Source organism: Anomaloglossus baeobatrachus, chromosome 2, assembly GCF_048569485.1.
Source record: "Anomaloglossus baeobatrachus isolate aAnoBae1 chromosome 2, aAnoBae1.hap1, whole genome shotgun sequence".
NCBI classification, from domain to species: domain Eukaryota; kingdom Metazoa; phylum Chordata; class Amphibia; order Anura; family Aromobatidae; genus Anomaloglossus; species Anomaloglossus baeobatrachus.
The window spans coordinates 476681697-476705267 of record NC_134354.1 but is presented as its reverse complement, the minus strand read 5'-3'; the positions used below and the strand labels follow the sequence as shown (position 1 = coordinate 476705267).

The 23571-nt window shown below is 51.8% G+C and overlaps 1 protein-coding gene across 1 annotated transcript in view; it reads right to left on the bottom strand.

Moving 5' to 3' along the window:
- Nucleotides 1–23571, bottom strand: part of DHX33 (DEAH-box helicase 33) — a 43943-nt gene that overhangs the window by 3855 nt on the left and 16517 nt on the right. Inside the window, exons 5-9 of the mRNA XM_075336384.1 lie at nucleotides 9550–9735; nucleotides 9295–9406; nucleotides 7999–8158; nucleotides 1620–1708; nucleotides 562–689 (exon numbers count right to left, since the gene is read on the bottom strand). Of these exons, the coding sequence (XP_075192499.1) occupies nucleotides 562–689; nucleotides 1620–1708; nucleotides 7999–8158; nucleotides 9295–9406; nucleotides 9550–9735 (675 nt within the window). The remainder of the gene's footprint in view (nucleotides 1–561; nucleotides 690–1619; nucleotides 1709–7998; nucleotides 8159–9294; nucleotides 9407–9549; nucleotides 9736–23571) is intronic.

The window sequence follows — 23571 nt, the reverse complement described above, 5'->3', positions numbered from 1 at the left end:
CTCCTTATATTGAGTGCGAGCCCTTAGGCTACTTTCACACATCCGGTTTGAGCACTGCGGCTCAATCCGGCTGTGAAACCTATGCAACGGATGCGGCAAAAACACCGCATCCTTTGCATAAGTTTTTACATGCGGCCCGTCCGTTTTTTCCGGTTGCGGCACTCTACTGAGCATGCGCAGTGGAAGAAACCGCATGCGGCGGCCAGATGCATATTTTGCCGCATCGCGCCGCCGGCGTCCATAGGCATGCATTGAAAAAATGCACCGCAGCGGCCGGATGCGGCGCGATGCGTTTTTTTTGCCGGAGGAAAAAACGTGCCAAGGAACGTTCCATCCGGCCGCCGCATCGGCTAAATCTGCCGCATGCGGCAAAAACGGACGGAACGCAAGCCCATGCGGCACAATGCAGCGCCAATGCAAGTCAATGCTGAAAAAACGAAACCGGCGGCAAAAAAAACAACTGTTTCGTTTTTTCAGCAGAGCGCCGGATTGTGCCGCACTGCTACAGCCGGATGTGTGAAAGTAGCCTTACACATCTATTATCAATATGCAAATAGTTACCTTTGAAAACTTAGGCTCCAAAGGAAAAGAAGCCATTTTCTTTCCTAATGGTGTAAGAATTATTTGATCCTCCTTTCTGTCCACTGCACCAAGCAGATCTAACTGCTCAATGGCCGACCGAATAGAATCTGAAGAAATAAGGTTTCATCGTAACTAATATTTTAATACATAACCAGCTCATAAAATGTATACATAGTTACCGCAAAGAAATATTTTCCCATAGGAGTATATCTTCCATAATAAGGCATACTGTATGATGGAGCAATGATTTTCATGGCTCGATTTGTAGAAAATACCTCTTTAAAAAAAACAATAAGGCGCCCTGCACAACTATAGAAGCACAGAGTCTGATGATTTGCGGGTGTACTGGAAATCTCAAGAATATACCATTAATACTAAAAGGCCTTGAACCCCTTTAAAAGAGCTTCTGTCAAGCATTACATAGTCACAAACTAAGAACCAATAGAAATGAGCAAAAGGATTCACAGGATCCCGATACAGTGACCACCCGAGAAACGTTCTGTGCACCCTCCTCCCATGTGCCAGAACCCTCGAGGCCCCTTCTGATTAATAGGCCAAGTACAACATCATTTTGACATCGCATTGTATTAATGAAATTATGCCAAGTCTACTAATCAGCAAGAACTCTGAGGATGCCGGAAAGTAGAAGAAGGTTTTCATGGCTCTGGTCCGATGGCCAAAGACTAACCAAGTGTCCATTGGACTAGGGTTCTGAAAATCTTTTCAGTCAACTATCAGCCTGGCCACACATATCAGATGGATGTGAACCAAACAATGCTTCTGCAGATCGTCCAGCCGACAGCCATCTTAGTCAACCTTGCCATACACAGCAGCGCTCCTGTGTTCTGTATGAGAAAGCCGATGACTTATCTCTGAGAGAACAATGAGATTGGCAATTCGAAGTGTGTAAATGACATCTCCCCGACCATCAGCCACACACCTTCAATATCGTCTAATGTGTACGAGTTCCTTAAGAACCAAAGCATACTCTGGTTAGATTATGTCTTGGAATAAAACTTCTTAGTATCAGCCCATACCTGGTGAGGGTTTTGACACAAAATCAAAGGTAAGGATGTTGGGGACTCTCAAGACAAGAAGCTGCAGCACCACACTGGCCAGATTACATCTGCATAAAAACATTAAAAAGCGTTTTTCAATTTTTCTATCCCTCTAAAATCTTTTAAAAACAGATATTTGCATATAAAGTTCAATTGCTTACATGAATACAGTAGAATGATTTATTATCAGACAACCTGACCATACAATTATTGCTCGATGGGGTTATTTTAACAAAGCCACCAACGCCTTTGAGGCGAGGATTTCTTCAAACAAGATTGGTGCATTACTTGTGAATAAGGAGTACGTGCTCTTTATTACTATAAAGTTAGAATGGAGATCCAACGGATAACAAAGAGAATTTTGTTTACTTACCGTAAATTCTTTTTCTTATAGTTCCGTAATGGGAGACCCAGACCATGGGTGTTTAGCTTCTACCTGTGGAGGACACACAAAGTACTACACTTAAAAGTGTAGCTCCTCCCCCTGAGCTTATACACCCCCTGGTGAGCAGACCCAGCCAGTTTAGTGCAAAAGCTGAAGGAGAATAGCCACCCACAAATAGAACAGAGCAATAGCCGGAACAACCGGAAACTCTGTCCACGACAACAGCCGGTGATAACACGCGGAACAAGAAAGTGCCAACAGGCAACAGGGAGGGTGCTGGGTCTCCCATTACGGAACTATAAGAAAAAGAATTTACGGTAAGTAAACAAAATTCTCTTTTTCTTTATCGTTCCTATGGGAGACCCAGACCATGGGACGTTCCAAAGCAGTCCCTGGGTGGGAAATAAACCGAACAAAGTAAGAAGTAGGCAAAACCTAACTACACAAATGGGCGACAGCCGCCTGAAGGATGCGTCTGCCCAAGCTCGCATCTGCTGAAGCATGAGCATGCACTTGGTAGTGCTTCGAAAAGGTATGCAGGCTAGTCCAAGTGGCAGCCTGACAGACTTGTTGAGCCGTAGCCTGGTGCCTGAAAGCCCAAGAGGCACCAACAGCTCTGGTCGAATGTGCCTTGATCCCCGGCGGGGGAGGCACCTGAGAACTCTGGTAGGCGTCCGAAATGGTCGATCTGATCCAACGGGCTAAGGTCGGCTTAGAAGCAGAGAGACCCTTACGCCGACCTGCGGTTAGCACAAAAAGAGAAGTGCACCGCCTAATAGAAGCGGTGCGAGACACATAGATCCGGAGCGCCCGCACCAGATCCAGAGTATGTAGCGCTTTTTCAAAGCGATGAACAGGAGCCGGACAAAAGGAAGGTAGGGTAATGTCCTGGTTAAGGTGGAAAGGGGAGACCACTTTAGGAAGAAAGTCCGGAGTCGGACGGAGAACCACCTTGTCTTGATGAAACACTAAAAAAGGTGACTCCGAAGAGAGCGCGGCCAAATCAGAGACTCTCCTGAGGGAAGTTATGGCCACCAGAAAAGCCACTTTCTGAGAAAGACGATGCAAAGAGACCTCCCTAAGAGGCTCAAAGGGGGGTTTCTGCAAAACCGTGAGAACCAAATTAAGGTCCCAGGGATCCAAGGGCCGCCGGTAAGGCGGAATGATGTGAGACGCGACTTGCATGAAGGTGCGGACCTGAGCCAGCCGAGCGAGACGCCGCTGGAACAGAACTGACAGAGCTGAGACTTGTCCCTTGAGAGAGTTGAGGAACAGTCCTAGCTGCAGACCGGACTGTAGAAAAGACAGAAGGGTCGGCAAGGAGAATGGCCAAGGAGGATGGTCGGTAGAGCGACACCATGACAGGAAAATTTTCCAAGTCCTGTGATAGATCCTAGCGGAGGAAGACTTACGGGCCCGAGTCATAGTGGACATGACTTCAGGAGGAATACCAGAAGCCGTCAAGAGCCAGGACTCAAGAGCCACGCCGTCAATTCGAGAGCCACAGAATTCAGGCGGAAAAACGGACCTTGTGAGAGAAGGTCTGGACGGTCCGGGAGATGCCACGGCATCTCTACGGACAGATAGAGCAGGTCTGGATACCAAGCTCGCCTGGGCCAGTCCGGTGCAATGAGGATGACTCGACAGCCCTCCATTCTGATCTTGCGCAGAACTCTGGGCAAGAGAGCTAGAGGGGGAAACACGTAGGACAGACGAAACTGGGACCAGTCTTGAAGCAGTGCGTCCGCGGCGAATGCCTGAGGATCGTGGGAGCGAGCCACGTAAACGGGAACCTTGTTGTTGTGACGGGATGCCATTAGGTCCACGTCCGGGGTGCCCCACTTGCGGCAGATTGACTGAAACACTGCCGGGTGCAGGGACCACTCGCCACCGTCCACGGTTTGACGGCTGAGATAATCTGCCTCCCAGTTTTCCACGCCTGGGATGTGGACTGCGGATATGGTGGACTTGGAGTCCTCCGCCCATTGAAGGATGCGTTGTACCTCCAACATTGCTAGGCGGCTGCATGTCCCTCCTTGGTGATTGATGTAGGCAACCGCTGTCGCGTTGTCTGACTGGACTCGAATGTGCCTGCCCGCCAACAGGTGGTGAAAAGCTAGGAGAGCTAGAAGCACAGCTCTGGTTTCCAGCACATTGATTGGAAGGGCTGACTCGGACGGAGTCCAAGTGCCCTGCGCTCTGTGGTGGAGATATACCGCTCCCCAGCCGGATAGACTGGCATCCGTGGTGAGAATCACCCAGGACGGGGCCAGGAAGGAGCGTCCCTGGGACAGGGAGAGAGGCCGAAGCCACCACTGAAGAGAGCTCCTGGTTTGTTGCGACAGAGCCACTAACCTGTGTAAGGAGGAAGGCCGCTTGTCCCAACAGCGGAGAATGTCCAGCTGCAGGGAGCGCAGATGGAACTGGGCAAAGGGAACAGCCTCCATTGACGCCACCATTTGACCCAGCACCTGCATCAGACGCCTGAGGGTATAACGGCGGGGCCTCAGCAGAGAGCGCACCGCCAGTTGGAGGGACTGCTGTTTGACTAAGGGCAACTTCACAAGTGCCGGCAAAGTCTCGAACTGCATCCCTAGGTACGTGAGACTCTGGGTCGGAGTCAGAGTGGATTTGGGCAGATTGACCAGCCAGCCGAATTGGGCTAGAGTGGCGAGAGTGAGCGAGACACTCCGCTGACAGTCTGCGCTGCATGAAGCCTTGATTAGAAGGTCGTCCAGGTAAGGAATCACTGCCAACTCCTGTAGGTGCAGAACCGCAATCACTGCGGCCATGACCTTGGTGAATACCCGAGGGGCTGTGGCCAACCCGAAGGGGAGAGCCACGAATTGGAAATGTTCCTCTCCGATTGCAAAACGTAGCCAACGCTGGTGTGAAACTGCAATTGGCACATGCAGATAGGCATCTCTGATGTCGATGGACGCCAGGAAATGCCCTTGGGTCATTGAGGCAATGACTGATCTCAGAGACTCCATGCGAAAGTGCCGCACCTGAACATGCTTGTTGAGAAGCTTGAGATCCAGGATGGGCCGGAAGGTACCGTCCTTTTTGGGAACTAGGAAGAGATTTGAGTAGAAACCTCTGAACCGTTCCCGAGCGGGAACCGGTACAATTACTCCATTGGCCTGCAAGGCTGCCACGGCCTGTGAGAAGGCGGCGGCCTTGGAGCAGGGAGGAGTTGAGAGAAAAAATCTGTTTGGCGGACTGGAAGAGAATTCTATCCTGTAGCCGTGGGAGATGATCTCCCTTCACCCACTGATCGGAGACGTGTTGAAACCAAGCGTCGCCAAAGTGGGAGAGCCTGCCACCGACTAAGGACGTTGCTGGAGCGGGCAGATAGTCACGAGGAGGCTGCCTTAGTGCCAGCAGCTCCTGCGGTCTTCTGTGGACGCGCTTTTGGGCGCCAGTTGGATTTCTGGTCCTTGGCTGAGTTGGCGGACGAGGCCGAGGGCTTAGAGGACGACCAGTTGGAGGAACGAAAGGAGCGAAACCTCGACTGATTCCTACCCTGGGCAGGTTTCCTGGCTTTGGTTTGTGGCATGGAAGTACTCTTCCCGCCAGTTGCTTCCTTAATAATCTCATCCAGCTGTTCTCCGAACAGCCGGGACCCAGCAAAAGGGAGCCCAGCAAGGTACTTCTGTGAAGAAGCATCCGCCTTCCACTCTCGAAGCTACAAGATTCTGCGGATAGCGAGGGAATTAGCCGAAGCCACCGCAGTGCGGAGAGAAGCCTCCAGCATGGCTGACATGGCATATGATGAAAAAGCCGAAGCTTGGGAAGTTAAGGCATCCATTTCGGGCATAGATTCCCTGGTGAGGGAATGCATCTCCTCTAGAGAAGCAGAGATGGCTTTGAGAGCCCACACTGCTGCAAAAGTCGGGGAAAACGAGGCCCCCACCACTTCATACACGGATTTGGCCAGAAGGTCAATCTGACGGTCAGTGGAATCCTTAAGGGAGGTGCCATCAGCCACCGACACAACGGTCCGGGCTGCGAGCCTAGACACCGGAGGGTCTACCTTTGGGGAGTGAGCCCACTCCTTGACCACCTCAGGTGGAAAGGGAAAACGGTCATCAGAACCACGCTTTGGGAAGCGTTTGTCAGGACAGGCCCTGGGTTTGGTCACAGCTGCCTGAAAACTGGAGCGGTTAAAGAACACACTCTTTGCTTTCTTAGGCAAGGTAAACTGGTGCTTTTCTGCCAGAGAGGGTTGCTCCTCTGATACTGGCGGATTGAGATCCAGTACAGAATTAATAGAAGCAATCAAGTCACTAAGATCTGAGTCACTTTCGGACAGATCAATGGGGTACATGGAGTTAGCCTCCGAACCCCCTGTAAAGGCATCCTCCTCATCCTGCGAGTCAGCTCTGGAATCAGAGCCACGGGAGGAGGAGGGAGAGGAAACCCTGTGTCTCTTCTCAGGAGGACGGGGTCTGGGCCCTAATGATGAATCCTCTGTGAGCTCCGGTCCTGAGAGACCCCTAGCAGCAGAGGCACCCTGTGAAGGGGGCTGATGCATATTCATCAGAGTCCTGGACAGAAGTCCCATGGACTCAGCAAAGGACTAGGAGATAGACCTAGAAAAGGATTCTACCCAAGCCGGGGGTTCAGCCACAGGAGCAGGAGCAGCCTGAGAAACCACTGGGGGTGAGACTCCTGGCTGTGGAACCGCCAAGTTAGAGCAGGCATCACAATGTGGGAAGGTGCTCGGTTCAGGCAGCAGGAGCTTACATGCAGCGCATACAGCATAAAGTTTTGGGGCCTTGCTCCTCGTGTGAAACATGCTGCTGGAGTGGGGGCTCTGCCAGAGAATGACCCCCAGAGAGTATATACAGAGGTCCACAACCGGAGGCCGGTTGTGGCTTACCAAACCGCTGGAGCGGTGTTGTGTGCCCTCCAGATCCCGAAGCCCGGACCCCCAAGCATAGCACCTCAGCAGGGATGCTGCAGACCAGCGCTGCAATGACTGATCGCAGAGAGAACGCTGAAAAAATGGCCGCCGGAGCGAAGAGAGGGGGCGGGACTTGCTTGAGAGCGGGATCTGGAGGGCCATTGAGACCTACAGGGGAGGGGACACACACTGCAGTGGGGAGTGTCCCTCCCCTGTACAGAACGGCCGCCGGGAGGAGCCGAGCCTGTCCCCCTGCATGAGTGACATGCGAGGGCAGTGAAAACAGAAACTAGGCCTCCGGCGAAGCCGGGGCCTAAATTTGAGCAGCGCGGCCGACGCGCAGGCACCATCGGCGCGGTTCTCAGGCGACAGCTAGAGCACCCGCCGGAAATGTCAGTAAACATAATAAGCACACTCTCCCCCAACAATAAAGTACAGGCACCCCGAAATATAAAAGTCTCAGGTACTTAGCTTCTGAGACGCAGGGCCAGGTCCCTGGGGATGAGCGCTCCGTTCCAGCAGGGTCCTGAAGGGCTGCGGATGGAGACCGTGCTGGCTCCCACTTCAAGCCAGAGCCCAGGAGGGATGGTGAAGGAGCACGGCATGTAAGGCTCCAGCCTAAGAATCAACCTTACAACACCGCCGACACAGTGGGGTGAGAAGGGACATGCCGGGGGTCCAGACGTGGACCCGCACTTCTTCATCTCGTTCCAAAAGGGAAAAAATCATATGAGAATGCATGTGTGGATGTATGCCTCCTGAACACAAAGCGATAAACTGGCTGGGTTTGCTCACCAGGGGGTGTATAAGCTCAGGGGGAGGAGCTACACTTTTAAGTGTAGTACTTTGTGTGTCCTCCAGAGGTAGAAGCTAAACACCCATGGTCTGGGTCTCCCATAGGAACGATAAAGAAACTCACATTTATTGCCACCCCCCCAAAATCTCAGGTTCCTTTAAATATGCTATAAAGCTACCTAGTAAAGCTTTACTTTAGTATTAAGCATAATTTACATCAATACATCAATAGTTTTTATACTCAAGTCTTCCAAACCTCTACAACTTACCTCTGTATCTCTGGTACTGTCATTTTCTCAAGTTTCTCAAACTCATCCTCTGTGTAGAGTCTATAACATATGCCACTATCTTCTCTACCTGCTCTTCCAGTTCTTTGCCAGGCCTGGGCCTTTGATACCCGCTGCACGGCTAGAACCTCAAGGCCACTTTCTATGGTGACAAATGTAATGCGTTGACATCAGAAAATGTATATAACACATTCATACAATATATATATTATGAAAGGTTAGTCCCTGAACCTGTTTCTCAATATTTCTAAGCGGGCCTAAGATCATGCACTGCAGACTAAAAGTACAGTTTGGGCAAAGGGATAGTGCTCCTCCAAGACATAAACCCAAGACATAAAGTCCCTCCATAATGCAGCATGTATACACCATGGGACCTCAGATATTAGTATATAAAGCATGAACAGGCTAACAAAAACCATTGGTTTGCACTATACATAGTCAAAAATAGTCATATTTGGTGCAAAATAAAGAAAGCCTGCTGATAATTACCAGAGTAGCATGAATCAGAGGTGGTGTAAACACGCCCCAAGCGTTACGCCACCATGAGGGTAATGAAAATTCTAATTTCCTTATACAGGCACAAGATCTAACCCTGCGCTTCAGAGATAGAAAGTATCCACGCAAAGTGGTCAATCGGGCCCTCCAGGAAGCATCACATACAGATCGGAGTACCCTTTTGAAACCTAAATAAAGAGATTCAGTATCCACCTTTCCAAGATTGATCACCACTTTTAATGGTCAATGGTCGGAGAGTCGTCAAATATTAAAGACAAATTGGGACATTTTGCTATCTGATTCTAATCTTAAACTATCATAAAACTATAAACAATGCTGCAGTCTTTTTAATTGTGTTTTAAAGTGTGTACAAATAAACTTTTTCATGTTTTGCATATGATTACTTGGACTGTGGTTTTTCTAAATTGGTACATTTAGTGAAGCTGTGCCCCACATACCCATTATAAATCCTGTTTTTTGCTTCTGTGCTTATGGGTGGTGGCACGTTTCCTATTAACCCTATGGTGGTGCCGTCCTTACTATTGTCGTTTCTCATATACGTTGGCATCACCGCTAAGCTCAGTCACTGGCGAGAATTTCTTATTTTTACACAGAGGATGCCTATGCAGTTAATATAGATAATAAAGAACACACCTTTTAGAACCTACAGATATAGAAACCATCCGTGTGAACATGACCCTTTCACTAAAACAACTGCAGATATTTGTTGTCCAGATAACAGAAACAGGTAAAAGGGTATATGAGACATCAGCACACACCTACCGGGGTTATACTTCTTTGCTTTCACCATGCCGGTATCTACAACATATTTGATTCCTGTTATGGTAATTGAGGTCTCAGCAATGTTGGTGGAAAGAATGACCTTACGATGATCCTGGGGGGAAAGAAAAAAAAAAAAGGCGCTATTTTCTGATGTGGATCAAGTTTGTTTCCCTGTATGTGTTCACACTTTGTCTTCTAGAACACCTTGGTCACCACACATTTTGGAGACACGAAAGACCCCTCTGTGACACTTACCTTTGGGGCGTTTTGGAAAACACGGAGCTGTTGGGAATGTGGTAGAGAGGCATAAAGAGGCATCACAGTCATCTGAGGACAGCCATCGGGGAGGTGCTTGGCTATGTCTCTGCAGGTTTTCGTCATTGCTTCAATTTCTTCCTGACCAGTCAGAAACACTAGTATGTCATGAGATGCTGGCGCCTCCTAAAGGGAAAAGGGTATGCATCAGCATCTAACCTAGAGGGATTACTCTTAGTATAAAAACAAAAAAAAGTGACCTTGTAAACATGATATATTTTAATGGCTAACAAAAAAGAGAATTTTGTTTACTTACCGTAAATTCTTTTTCTTATAGTTCCGACATGGGAGACCCACACCATGGGTGTATAGCTTCTGCCTCCGGAGGACACACAAAGTACTACACTAAAAAGTGTAGCTCCTCCCTCCGAGCATATACACCCCCTGGATGAACACATCTAGCCAGTTTAGTGCAAAAGCTGAAGGAGGACATCCACCCACAAGTAAAGATAGAGTAAAACCCGGAATAACCGGAACCTCTGTCTACAACAACAGCTGGTGAAAACACACGGAACAAGAACTGCCAACAGGCAACAGGGAGGGTGCTGGGTCTCCCAATACGGAACTATAAGAAAAAGAATTTACGGTAAGTAAACAAAATTCTCTTTTTCTTCATCGTTCCTTATGGGAGACCCAGACCATGGGACGTCTCAAAGCAGTCCATGGGTGGGAAATAAACAGAAACTGAGAAGTAGGCAAAACCTAACTTCACAAATGGGCGACAGCCGCCAGAAGGATGCGTCTGCCCAAGCTCGCATCTGCCGAAGCATGAGCATGCACTTGGTAGTGCTTCGAAAAGGTGTGCAGACTAGACCAAGTGGCAGCCTGACAGACCTGCTGAGCCGTAGCCTGGTGCCTGAAAGCCCAAGAGGCACCGACAGCTCTGGTCGAGTGCGCCCTAATCCCCGGCGGGAGGGGGCACCTGAGAACATTGGTAGGCATCGGATGTGGCCGACCTAATCCAACGAGCTAGGGTCGGTTTAGAAGCAGAGAGAACCTTGCGCTGACCTGTGGTCAGCACAAAAAGAGAGGTGCACCGCCTAAGGACAGCGGTGCGTGACACATAGATCCGGAGCGCCCGCACCAAATCTAAAGTATGCAACGCTTTCTCAAAGCGATGCACAGGGGCCGGACAAAGGGAAGGCAATGAAATGTCCTGGTTAAAGTGGAAAGGAGACACCACCTTAGGGAGAAAGTCCGGAGTCGGACGGAGAACCACCTTGTCTTGGTGAAAAACCAAAAAGGGTGACTCCGAAGAGAGCGCAGCCAAATCAGAGACTCTCCTGAGAGAAGTTATGGCCACCAGAAAGACCACTTTCTGTGAAAGACGAAACAAAGAAACCTCCCTAAGAGGCTCAAAGGGGGGTTTCTGTAAGGCCGTGAGGACCAGATTGAGGTCCCAGGGATCCAGAGGCCGCCGGTAAGGCGGAATGATGTGAGATGCGCCCTGCATGAAGGTGCGCACCTGGGCCAGTCGGGCGATACGCCGCTGGAACAACACTGACAGAGCCGAGACCTGTCCCTTGAGGGAATTGAGGGACAGTCCCAGCTGCAGACCGGACTGTAGAAAGGACAGGATGGTCGGCAAGGAAAACGGCCAAGGAGCATGGCCGGAAGAGCGACACCAGGACAGGAAAATTCTCCAAGTCCTGTGGTAAATCCTGGCCGAGGAAGACTTCCGAGCCTGAGTCATAGTGGAGATGACCTCGGAAGGAATGCCTGAAGCCGTCAGGATCCAGGACTCAAGAGCCACGCCGTCAATCTGAGAGCCGCAGAATTCTGGCGGAAAAACGGACCTTGTGAGAGAAGGTCTGGGCGGTCCGGGAGATGCCACGGCACCTCTACGGACAGACGGAGCAGGTCTGGGTACCAAGCTCGCCTGGGCCAGTCTGGAGCAATGATTATGACCCGACGGCCCTCCATCCTGATCTTGCGCAGGACTCTGGGCAAGAGAGCTAGAGGGGGAAACACGTAGGCCAGACGGAACTGGGACCAATCCTGAACCAGCGCGTCCGCCGCCAAGGCCTGAGGATCGTGGGAGCGAGCCACGTAAACCGGGACCTTGTTGTTGTGCCGGGATGCCATTAGATCCACTTCCGGAGTGCCCCACTTGCGGCAGATTGACCGGAACACTGCCGGATGCAGGGCCCACTCGCCGCTGTCCACGGTTTGACGGCTGAGATAATCTGCCTCCCAGTTTTCTACGGATCCAAGGAAGAACACAGTCCTGCACTACCCGTATATGCTCGTTACACCTGGGCTCACTGGAGGGGAAGGAATACAGCACTGGTCGTCCTTGGTAAAAACCGGATCAGCGTGCAGGTCCAAACAGAAGCAGTAGGTTCCAATCATCCAATAAAGAAGAAGAATAAGACCGCACCAATGCTGAAATCTTTTTCCGGAGAATCTTTATTCCATACACAAAGTTAAAAGGTGTGTAGTAGTAGGCGGGTGGAGGAGACCTGGATGCGGCCCCTCACTGCGGACGACGGCCGTTTCGCCTGTGATTAGGCTTCGCCGGGATGCCATTAGATCCACTTCCGGAGTGCCCCACTTGCGGCAGATTGACCGGAACACTGCCGGATGCAGGGCCCACTCGCCGCTGTCCACGGTTTGACGGCTGAGATAATCTGCCTCCCAGTTTTCTACGCCTGGGATGTGGACTGCGGATATGGTGGACTTGGAGTCCTTCGTCCACTGAAGGATGCGTTGAACTTCCAACATTGCTAGGCGGCTGCGAGTCCCGCCCTGGTGATTGATGTAGGCAACTGCTGTCGCGTTGTCTGATTGGACTCGAATGTGCTTGCCCGCCAACAGGTGGTGAAAGGCTACGAGAGCTAGGAGCAAAGCTCTGATTTCCAGCACATTGATCGAGAGGGCTGATTCGGACGGAGTCCAAGTGCCCTGTGCTCGGTGGTGGAGAAACACCGCTCCCCAGCCGGATAGACTGGCATCCGTGGTGAGAATCACCCAGGACGGGGCCCGAAAGGAGCGTCCCTGGGACAGAGAGAGGGGCCGAAGCCACCACTGAAGAGAGCTCCTGGTCTGTGACGACAGAGCCACTAGCCTGTGCAAGGAAGAGGTCCGCTTGTCCCAGCAGCGGAGAATGTCCAGCTGCAGGGGACGCAGATGGAACTGAGCAAAGGGAACCGCTTCCATTGATGCCACCATCTGACCCAGCACCTGCATGAGGTGCCTGATGGAATGACGGCGGGGCCTCAGCAGAGAGCGTACCGCCAGATGAAGGGACTGCTGTTTGACTAAGGGCAGCTTCACAAGTGCCGGCAGAGTCTCGAATTGCATCCCTAGGTACGTAAGTTCCTGGGTCGGGGTCAGAGTGGACATGGGCAGATTGACAAGCCACCCGAATTGAACAAGCGTGGCGAGAGTGAGCGAGACACTCCGCTGACAGTCTGCACTGGATGAAGCCTTGACTAGAAGGTCGTCCAGGTAAGGAATCACTGCCAACCCCTGGAGGTGCAGAACCGCAACCACTGCTGCCATGACCTTGGTGAATACACGAGGGGCCGTGGCTAACCCGAAGGGGAGAGCCACGAATTGGAAATGTTCCTCTCCGATTGCAAAACGTAGCCAACGCTGGTGTGAAACTGCAATTGGCACATGCAGATAGGCATCTCTGATGTCGATGGATGCTAGAAAATCTCCTTGGGTCATTGAGGCAATGACTGATCGCAGAGATTCCATGCGAAAGTGCCGCACCTGAACATGCTTGTTGAGAAGCTTGAGATCCAGGATGGGCCGGAAGGAACCGTCCTTCTTGGGCACTAGGAAGAGGTTTGAGTAGAAACCTCTGAACCGTTCCCGGGCGGGAACCGGTACAATTACTCCGTTGGCCTGCAAGGAAGCCACGGCCTGAGAGAAGGCAGCGGCTTTGGAGCAGGGGGGAGTGGACAGAAAAAATCTGTTTGGCGGGCTGGAAGAAAATTCTTTCCTGTAGCCGTGGGAGATGATATCCCGCACCCACTGATCGGAGACGTGTTGGAATCACACGTCGCCAAAGTGGGAGAGCCTGCCACCGACCAAGGACGTTGCTGGCGCAGCCAGATAGTCAAGAGGAGGCTGCCTTAGTGGCAGCGGCTCCTCCGCTCTTCTGAGGACGCGGCTTCGTGCGCCAGCTTGGTTTTCGATCCTTGGCTGAGTTAGTGGACGAGGCTGAGGGCTTAGAGGATGACCAGTTAGAGGAACGAAAGGAACGAAACCTCGACTGGTTCCTGCCCTGGACAGGTTTCCTGGTTTTAGTTTGTGGCAAGGAAGTACTCTTCCCACCAGTAGCTTCCTTAATAATTTCATCCAGTTGTTCACCGAACAGCCGGGACCCAGCAAAGGGGAGCCCAGCAAGGTACTTCTTAGAAGAAGCGTCTGCTTTCCACTCTCGAAGCCACAAGATCCTGCGGATCGCGAGGGAATTAGCGGAAGCCACCGCCGTGCGGTGAGAAGCCTCCAGAATGGCAGACATGGCATAGGATGAAAAAGCCGAAGCCTGGGAAGTTAAGGCAACCATTTCGGGCATAGAGTCCCTGGTGAGGGAATGCATCTCCTCCAGAGAAGCAGAGGCGGCCTTAAGAGCCCACACCGCTGCAAAAGACGGGGAGAACGAGGCCCCTGCCGCCTCATATACAGATTTGGCCAGAAGGTCAACCTGGCGGTCAGTGGGATCCTTAAGTGAGGTGCCATCGGCCACAGATACAACTGTCCGGGCTGAGATTCTAGACACTGGAGGATCTACCTTTGGTGAATGAGCCCACTCCTTGACCACCTCTGGTGGAAAGGGAAAACGTTCATCAGAGCTACGCTTTGGGAAGCGTTTGTCAGGACAGGCCCTGGGCTTGGTCACAGTGGCCTGAAAACTGGAGTGGTTAAAAAACATACTCCTTGCTCTCTTAGGTGAGGTAAACTGGTGTTTTTCTACCAGAGAGGCTTGTTCCTCTGACACTGGTGGATTGAGGTCCAGTACGGAATTAATGGATGCAATCAAGTCACTAACATCCGCATCCCCTTCAGATAAATCAATGGGGTACATAGAGGTAGCGTCCGAGCCCACAGTAAAGGCATCCTCCTCGCCCTGCAATTCAGCTCGTGAATCAGAGCCGTGGGACGAGGAAGGAGAAGAGTCCCTGCGTCTCCGTTTAGGAGGACGGGGTCCGGGAACAGATGAAAAATCCTCTGTGAGCTCTGCAGAGCGAGTCGGAGCAGCAGAGGCGCCCTGAGAAGGGGGCTGATGCATGGTCAGCAGAGTCCGGGACAGCTGTCCCATGGAGTCGGCAAAGGACTGGGAGATAGCTTTAGAAAACGATGCTACCCAAGCCGGGGGTTCAGCCACCGGGGCCGGAGCAGCCGGAGGGACCCCTGGGGAGACTCCAGGCTGAGGCACCACCATGTTAGAGCAGGCATCACAATGTGGATATGTGCTCGGTTCAGGCAGTATGAGCTGACATGCAGTGCATATAGAGTAAAGCCTTGCTCCTAGTGAGAGACATGCTGCTGAGGTGGAGGCTCTGCAGTAAAGAACACACTCCTTCAGAATGACCCCCAGAGAGTGTATAATAAAGTCCACAACCAGAGGTTGTGGCTTACCAGACCGTTTTGTGTGCCCTCCGGATTCCACAGCTTGGACCCCCAGACAGATACAAAGCTGCAGCAGCCAGCGCCGATCAGTGTGTAAACACTGATAAAATGGCGCCGGAGTGAGGAGGGGGGGGCGGAGTTTAGTCCAAGAGCGGGAACCGGAGGGCCAAGGAGAAATACAGGGGAGGGAAACATCTCCTCAGAGAGGAGTGTCCTCCCCTGAGCTGAACGGCCGGTGGGCGGCGCCGCACTGTCCCCCTGCATGACTGACATGCAGGGGCAGTGAAAACGAAACTAGGCCGCAGCCGAAGCCAGGGCCTAAATTTTCTCATGCGGCCGACGAGCAGGCACACTCGGCGCGGTTCTCAGAGAACCGGCCGGAAATCACAGCACAGTGACATAACACACTCTCCCCACAATAAATGCACAAGGGACCCTTCAATAACGTCTCAATACTTAGCTTATGAGACGCAGGGCCAGGTCCCTCAGGGGTGAGCGCTCCGTCCGGCAGGGTCCTGAAAGGGCTGTGGATGGAGACCGGTCTCCTGCAAAGCAGAGAGAACCGTGATGGCTCCCACTTTAAGCCAGACCCCGAGGGATGGTGAAGGAGCGCGGCATGTAAGGTTCCAGCCTTGTAAATCAACCTTAACAGCACCGCCGACACAGTGGGGTGAGAAGGGACATGCCGGGAGTCCAGGTTGGACCCGCTTTTCTTCCAAGTCTTTGAAATCAAAAATCAGATGAGAATGCATGTGTGTGTGACCTCCTGAACACAAAGCATTGAACTGGCTAGATGTGTTCATCCAGGGGGTGTATATGCTCGGAGGGAGGAGCTACACTTTTTAGTGTAGTACTTTGTGTGTCCTCCGGAGGCAGAAGCTATACACCCATGGTCTGGGTCTCCCATAAGGAACGATGAAGAAAATGAAATACATTATGTTACAGAGCAAGCTTTCAAGAGCATTTAGATCTATTCATCAGGCATGGAATCACACACATACAAAAACAACAAAATAAATGGACATTTAGAGAAAAAAAAATTGAGGAATGTGCTTGGAGAATAAATAAAAAACAAAACAGGTTATCTAGGACTTTGGTTATTCTTTCCTATGTGGCTCAGAAATTACCAGCCAAGAGAGTTGCTAGATGTGCCTGTTCTACCCAACAAGGACCTCCGCAGCATCAGGTGGAGGCTCTCCATGTGAACAGTGCAGCGCTCGCTCTGACAGTCTCCTTTGTCGATGGTGCGTCACTGCTGAAATGTTCATTGACAGCCTGCCCCCACAGTTAGGCAGTGGTAACCCGGCTGTCTATCCCCAGGACATCAGTGTAGCGTCATTGACAGACAGAGCTCAGCGGAAGAGAAGAAGCTGCTCTGTTGATGTGACAACACAAGCAGGAAAATTACTAGCAGGTCAATCACCGCTCTGAGCTGGCAGAGATCCTCACCGGACAGAAGAGGCAGGTAGTTTGCAACTACCTGCCGGTAAGTTCTTAGCCCCACACATAAAAAAAAAGAAGGGAATTTTGTTTACTTACCGTAAATTCCTTTACTTCTAGCTCCAATTGGGAGACCCAGACAATTGGGTGTATAGCTATGCCTCCGGAGGCCACACAAAGTATTACACTAAAAGTGTAAAGCCCCTCCCCTTCAGCCTATACACCCCCCGTGCTGCCACGGGCTCATCAGTTTTGGTGCAAAAGCCAGAAGGAGGAAAAAATTATAAACTGGTTTAAAGTAAATTCAATCCGAAGGAATATCGGAGAACTGAAACCATTTAACATGAACAACATGTGTATACAAAAAAAGGGGCGGGTGCTGGGTCTCCCAATTGGAGCTAGAAGAAAAGGAATTTACGGTAAGTAAACAAAATTCCCTTCTTCTTTGTCGCTCCTTATTGGGAGACCCAGACAATTGGGACGTCCAAAAGCAGTCCCTGGGTGGGTAAATAATACCTCATAATAGAGCCGTAACGGCTCCGTCCTACAGGTGGGCAACCGCCGCCTGAAGGACTTGCCTACCTAGGCTGGCATCTGCCGAAGCATAGGTATGCACCTGATAGTGTTTCGTGAAAGTGTGCAGGCTCGACCAGGTAGCTGCCTGACACACCTGCTGAGCCGTAGCCTGGTGTCACAAGGCCCAGGACGCTCCCACGGCCCTGGTAGAATGGGCCTTCAGTCCTGAGGGAACCGGAAGCCCCGAGGAACGGTAAGCTTCGAGAATTGGTTCCTTGATCCACCGAGCCAGGGTGGATTTGGAAGCTTGTGTCCCTTTACGCTGGCCAGCGACAAGGACAAAGAGTGCATCCGAGCGGCGCAGGGGCGCCGTACGAGAAATGTAGACTCTGAGTGCTCTCACCAGATCTAACAAGTGCAAATCCTTTTCACATTGGTGAACTGGATGAGGACAAAACGAGGGTAAGGAGATGTCCTGATTGAGATGAAAAGGTGATACCACCTTAGGGAGGAATTCCGGAACCGGACGCAGAACCACCTTGTCCTGGTGAAACACCAGGAAAGGAGCTTTGCATGATAATGCTGCCAACTCAGACACTCTCCGAAGTGAGGTGACTGCTACTAGAAAAACCACTTTCTGCAAAAGGCGTGCGAGCGAAATATCCCTCATTGGCTCGAACGGTGGTTTCTGAAGAACCATCAGCACCCTGTTCAGATCCCAGGGTTCTAACGGACGCTTGTAAGGAGGGACGATGTGACAAACCCCTTGCAGGAACGTGCGTACCTGTGGGAGTCTGGCCAGGCGCTTCTGAAAAAACACAGAGAGCGCAGAGACTTGTCCCTTAAGGGAGCCTAGCGACAAACCCTTTTCCAATCCGGATTGAAGAAAGGACAGAAAAGTGGGCAAGGCAAATGGCCAGGGAGAAAACCCCTGAGCAGAGCACCACGACAGGAATATTTTCCACGTCCTGTGGTAGATCTTGGCGGACGTTGGTTTCCTAGCCTGTCTCATAGTGGCAATGACCTCTTGAGATAATCCTGAAGACGCTAGGATCCAGGACTCAATGGCCACACAGTCAGGTTGAGGGCCGCAGAATTCAGATGGAAAAAACGGCCCTTGAGACAGCAAATCTGGTCGGTCTGGCAGTGCCCACGGTTGGCCGACCGTGAGATGCCACAGATCCGGGTAAAGGGACCATTCCCCTGCGTCCATGCCCTGGCGACTGAGAAAGTCTGCTTCCCAGTTTTCTACGCCCGGGATGTGAACTGCGGATATGGTGGATGCTGTGGCTTCCACCCACAGCAGAATCCGCCGGACTTCCGGGAAGGCTTGCCGACTGCGTGTCCCACCTTGGTGGTTGATGTAAGCCACCGCTGTGGAGTTGTCCGACTGAATTCGGATCTGCTTGCCTTCCAGCCACTGCTGGAACGCTTTTAGGGCAAGATACACTGCCCTGATCTCCAGAACATTGATCTGAAGTGAGGACTCTTGCTGAGTCCACATACCCTGAGCCCTGTGGTGGAGAAAAACTGCTCCCCACCCTGACAGACTCGCGTCCTTCGTGACCACCGCCCCAGATGGGGGTAGGAAGGATTTCCTCTTCGATAATGAGGTGGGAAGAAGCCACCACCGAAGGGAAGCTTTGGTTGCCTGAGAGAGGGAGACGTTCCTGTCCTGTCCCACTTGCGTAGGATGTCCCATTGAAGAGGACGCAGGTGAAACTGCGCGAAAGGGACTGCTTCCATTGCTGCCCCATCTTCCCCAGGAAGTGCATGAGGCGCCTCAAGGGGAGTGACCGACCTTGAAGGAGAGATTGCACCCCTGTCTGTAGTGAACGCTGTTTGTCCAGCGGAAGCTTCACTATCGCTGGAAGAGTATGAAACTCCATGCCAAGATATGTCAGCGATTGGACCGGTGTCAGATTTGACTTTGGAAAATTGATGATCCACCCAAAACTCTGGAGAATCTCCAGAGTAACGTTGAGGCTGTGTTGGCATGCCTCTTGAGAGGGTGCCTTGACCAGCAGATCGTCTAAGTACGGTATCACTGAGTGACCCTGAGAGTGGAGGACCGCAACTACTGTAGCCATGACCTTGGTGAAAACCCTTGGGGCTGTCGCCAGGCCGAACGGCAGTGCCGCGAACTGAAGATGTTCGTCTCCTATGGCGGAGCGCAAGAAGCGCTGATGCTCTGGAGCAATCGGTACGTGGAGATAAGCATCCTTGATATCGATCGATGCTAGGAAATCTCCTTGGGACATTGAGGCGATGACGGAGCGGAGGGATTCCATCCGGAACCGCCTGGTCCTTACGTGTTTGTTGAGCAGTTTTAGGTCCAAAACAGGACGGAAGGACCCGTCCTTTTTTGGAACCACAAACAGGTTGGAGTAGAAACCGTGACCCTGTTACTGAAGAGGAACCGGGACCACCACTCCTTCTGCCTTCAGAATGCCCACCGCCTGCAGAAGAGCCTCGGCTCGCTCGGGAGGCGGAGATGTTCTGAAGAATCGAGTCGGAGGACGAGAGCTGAACTCTATCCTGTAACCGTGAGACAAAATGTCTCTCACCCAACGGTCTTTTACTTGTGGCAGCCAGGTGTCGCAAAAGCGGGAGAGCCTGCCACCGACCGAGGATGCGGTGTGAGGAGGCCGTAAGTCATGAAGAAGCCGCCTTGGTAGCGGCACCTCCGGCGTTCTTTTTAGGGCGTGATTTAGACCGCCATGCGTCGGAGTTCCTCTGATCCTTCTGAGGCCTTTTGGACGAGGAGAATTGGGACCTGCCCGCACCCCGAAAGGACCGAAACCTCGACTGTCCCCTCCTCTGTTGGGGTGTTTTTGGTTTGGCCTGGGGTAAGGATGTTTCCCTTCCCTTGGATTGTTTGATGATTTCATCCAATCTCTCACCAAACAAACGGTCACCAGAAAATGGCAATCCAGTTAAGCACTTTTTTGGAAGCCGAATCTGCCTTCCATTCCCGCAGCCACAAGGCCCTGCGTATTGCCACCGAATTGGCGGCTGCAACCGCCGTACGGCTCGCAGAGTCCAGGACAGCATTAATAGCGTAGGACGCAAATGCCGACGTTTGAGAGGTTATGGACGCCACCTGCGGCGCAGACGTACGTGTGAGTGCGTCAATTTGCGCCTGACCAGCTGAGATAGCTTGGAGTGCCCATACGGCTGCGAATGCTGGAGCAAACGACGCGCCGATAGCTTCATAGATGGATTTCAACCAGAGCTCCATCTGTCTGTCAGTGGCATCCTTGAGAGAAGCTCCATCTTCCACTGCAACTATGGATCTAGCCGCCAGTCTGGAGATTGGAGGATCCACCTTGGGACACTGAGTCCAGCCCTTGACCACGTCAGGGGGGAAAGGTAACGTGTATCCTTAAGGCGCTTGGAAAAACGCTTATCTGGACAAGCTCGGTGTTTCTGGACTGCCTCTCTGAAGTCAGAGTGGTCCAGAAACATACTCTTTGTACGCTTGGGAAACCTGAAACGGAATTTCTCCTGCTGAGAAGCTGACTCCTCCACTGGAGGAGCTGAGGGAGAAATATCCAACATTTCATTGATGGACGCAATAAGATCATTCACTATGGCGTCCCCATCAGGAGTATCAAGGTTGAGAGCGGCTTCAGGATCAGAATCCTGATCAGCTACCTCCGCTTTATCATACAGAGAGTCCTCTCGCTGAGACCCTGAACATTGTTATGATGTCGAGGGGATTTCATAGCGAGCTCGCTTAGTCGGTCTGGGGCTGCGGTCCGTGTCAGAGACCTCACCCTGGGATCCATGAGACACCCCGGGAGGACATTGCTGTTCCAACTGAGGGGGACCAGGGTGCAATGATTGCACAGTGCCCATGGCTTGAGATGCCGGCCTGGACTGCAAGGCTTCTAATATCTTAGCCATAGTCTCAGAAAGTCTTTCAGTAAAAACTGCAAACTCCGTCCCTGTCACCTGGACAGTGTTAACAGGTGGTTCTCCCTGGGCCACCCTTAGCAGAGGCTCCGGCTGAGAAAGTGCCACAGGGGCCGGGCATTGCACACAATGAGGGTCAGTGGAACCTGCCGGCAGTATAGCCGTACATGCTGCACAGGCAGCATAGTAAGCCTGTGCTTTGGCACCCTTGCTATTTGTGGACGACATGCTGTTGTCTCCTCTGAGCAATACAGGAGGGTATATAGCCAAAAATCAACAGTGTAAAGTATAGTCTATAATCATATAATCTATAAGTACACTTCTGCACTAGTGGGGCCAGCACCACAGGTGCTGATTACCGCCTGCGCAAAGCGGTTGTGTGGGCACCAGAATTCCTGCCTGGGTGTCCCTGAGCTTGTCTGTCCTCTCCAGCGTTAGCAGAGCTGAGAGGAATGGCTGCCGGCGTCCTGAGGAGAGGAGGGAGCCGTGGGCGTGACCCAGAAAAGTGCGGGAACTGGTGCCCCACTGTGCAGAGTGAGGGGGGTGGAGTATGCAAAGCATGCTCCAGCCCTCAGTGTTGCCGTGCTGTACAGCGTCCCGCCCTTCCCCTGACTGGCAGGGCTGGGGGCGGGAAGAAAAAGAGACTAGGCCGCAAAAGCCGAGGACTCGAGTTATAAGCGCGGCCGCCGTATAAGCGCGGTCGGCGCGGAAGTCCCCGGCGCACTAACAGTCCCAGCCGCGCCGCAGTGATAACCCTGGCAGCGGCGGTCAGCGCGGCAGTCCCCCTACACAAACACACTCAGCGACGCTGAAGTGTGTAATGGCACAAACGCAGTCAGCGCTGCGGTCCCCGGTGCACTAGCACACCCAGCAATGCTGGAGTGTTGCTGTGCGCGGTCCCCACGGGGACACAGAGTACCTCAAAGTAGCAGGGCCATGTCCCTGAACGATACTCGGCTCCTATCCAGCAGGGTCCTCAGGAGCTGTGGATGGAGCACGGTCTCCTGTGCCTGGAGACCGATAGGATCCCACTTCACCCAGAGCCCTAAGGGGGATGGGGAAGGAAAACAGCATGTGGGCTCCAGCCTCCGTACCCGCAATGGATACCTCAACCTTAACAACACCGACGACAAGAGTGGGGTGAGAAGGGAGCATGCTGGGGGCCCTGTTATGGGCCCTCTTTTCTTCCATCCGACATAGTCAGCAGCTGCTGCTGACTAAGCTGTGGAGCTATGCGTGCATGTCTGACCTCCTTCGCACAAAGCATAAAAACTGATGAGCCCGTGGCAGCACGGGGGGTGTATAGGCTGAAGGGGAGGGGCTTTACACTTTTAGTGTAATACTTTGTGTGGCCTCCGGAGGCATAGCTATACACCCAATTGTCTGGGTCTCCCAATAAGGAGCGACAAAGAAATAAGCAAAGTGATTAATGACACCTTTTAATTAGTTAAAATAAGCAGTGTGAAAGTGTGAGGCCACGTGCACACTGAGTATTTGGTCAGTAGTTTATCTCAGTATCTGTAGCCAAAACCAGGAGTGGAACAATCAGAGAAAAGGTATAATAGAAACACGTCACCACTGTGTTTATCACCCACTCTTGGTTTTGGCTTACAAACAGTGAGATAAAAAAAAAACAAAAAACAACAACTCAACAAATACTCAATGTGTGCACATGGCCTTAAGGGGGCTTTACACGCTGCGACATCGCTAGCGATGCCGATAGCGTTCGCACCCTCCCCCGTCGTTTGTGCGTCACGGGCAAATCGCTGCCCGTGGCGGACAAAATCGCTAGTACCAGTCACACATACTTACTTGCCTAACGACGTCGCTGTGGCCAGCGAACAGCCTCTTTTCTAAGGGGGCGGTTCATGCAGCGTCACAGCGACGTCACACGGCAGGCGTCCAATAGAAGCGGAGGGGCGGAGAGCAGCCGCATGAAAGTCACGCCCACCTTGTTGCCAGAGGACGCAGGTACGGTGTTCGTCGTTCCTGGGGTGTCACATGTAGCGATGTGTGCTGCCTCAGGAAAGACGAACAACCTGCGTCCAGCAGCATCAACGATATTTGGGATTTGAACGACGTGTCAACAATCAACGATTAGGTGAGTATTTTTGATCGTTAGCAGTCGCTCATACGTGTCACACGCAACGACGTCGCTAACTAGGCCGGATGTGCGTCACAAATTCCATGGCAAACGACATCTCGTTAGCGATGTCGTTGCGTGTAAAGCGGCCTTCATTGTCCCGAAACTGATGTAAGACCAAAGACCAGATTCCCTCGCCATCTCTGGAGCAGATACCGTATTTTTCAGACTATGAGATCCTCCTTGCCATAGGATACAGCCTAGATTTAGACAGCAGAAAATGGGAGAAATATTTAACCTTTTTTTTTTTTTAAAACTTCCCCTGTGGCGTGAGGTTGAGGGATCAATAGAACAAATTTAATGAAATGTTGGAGAATAGGAAAGTAATAAATCTACTGTTAGTATTTCTCTACAGTGTG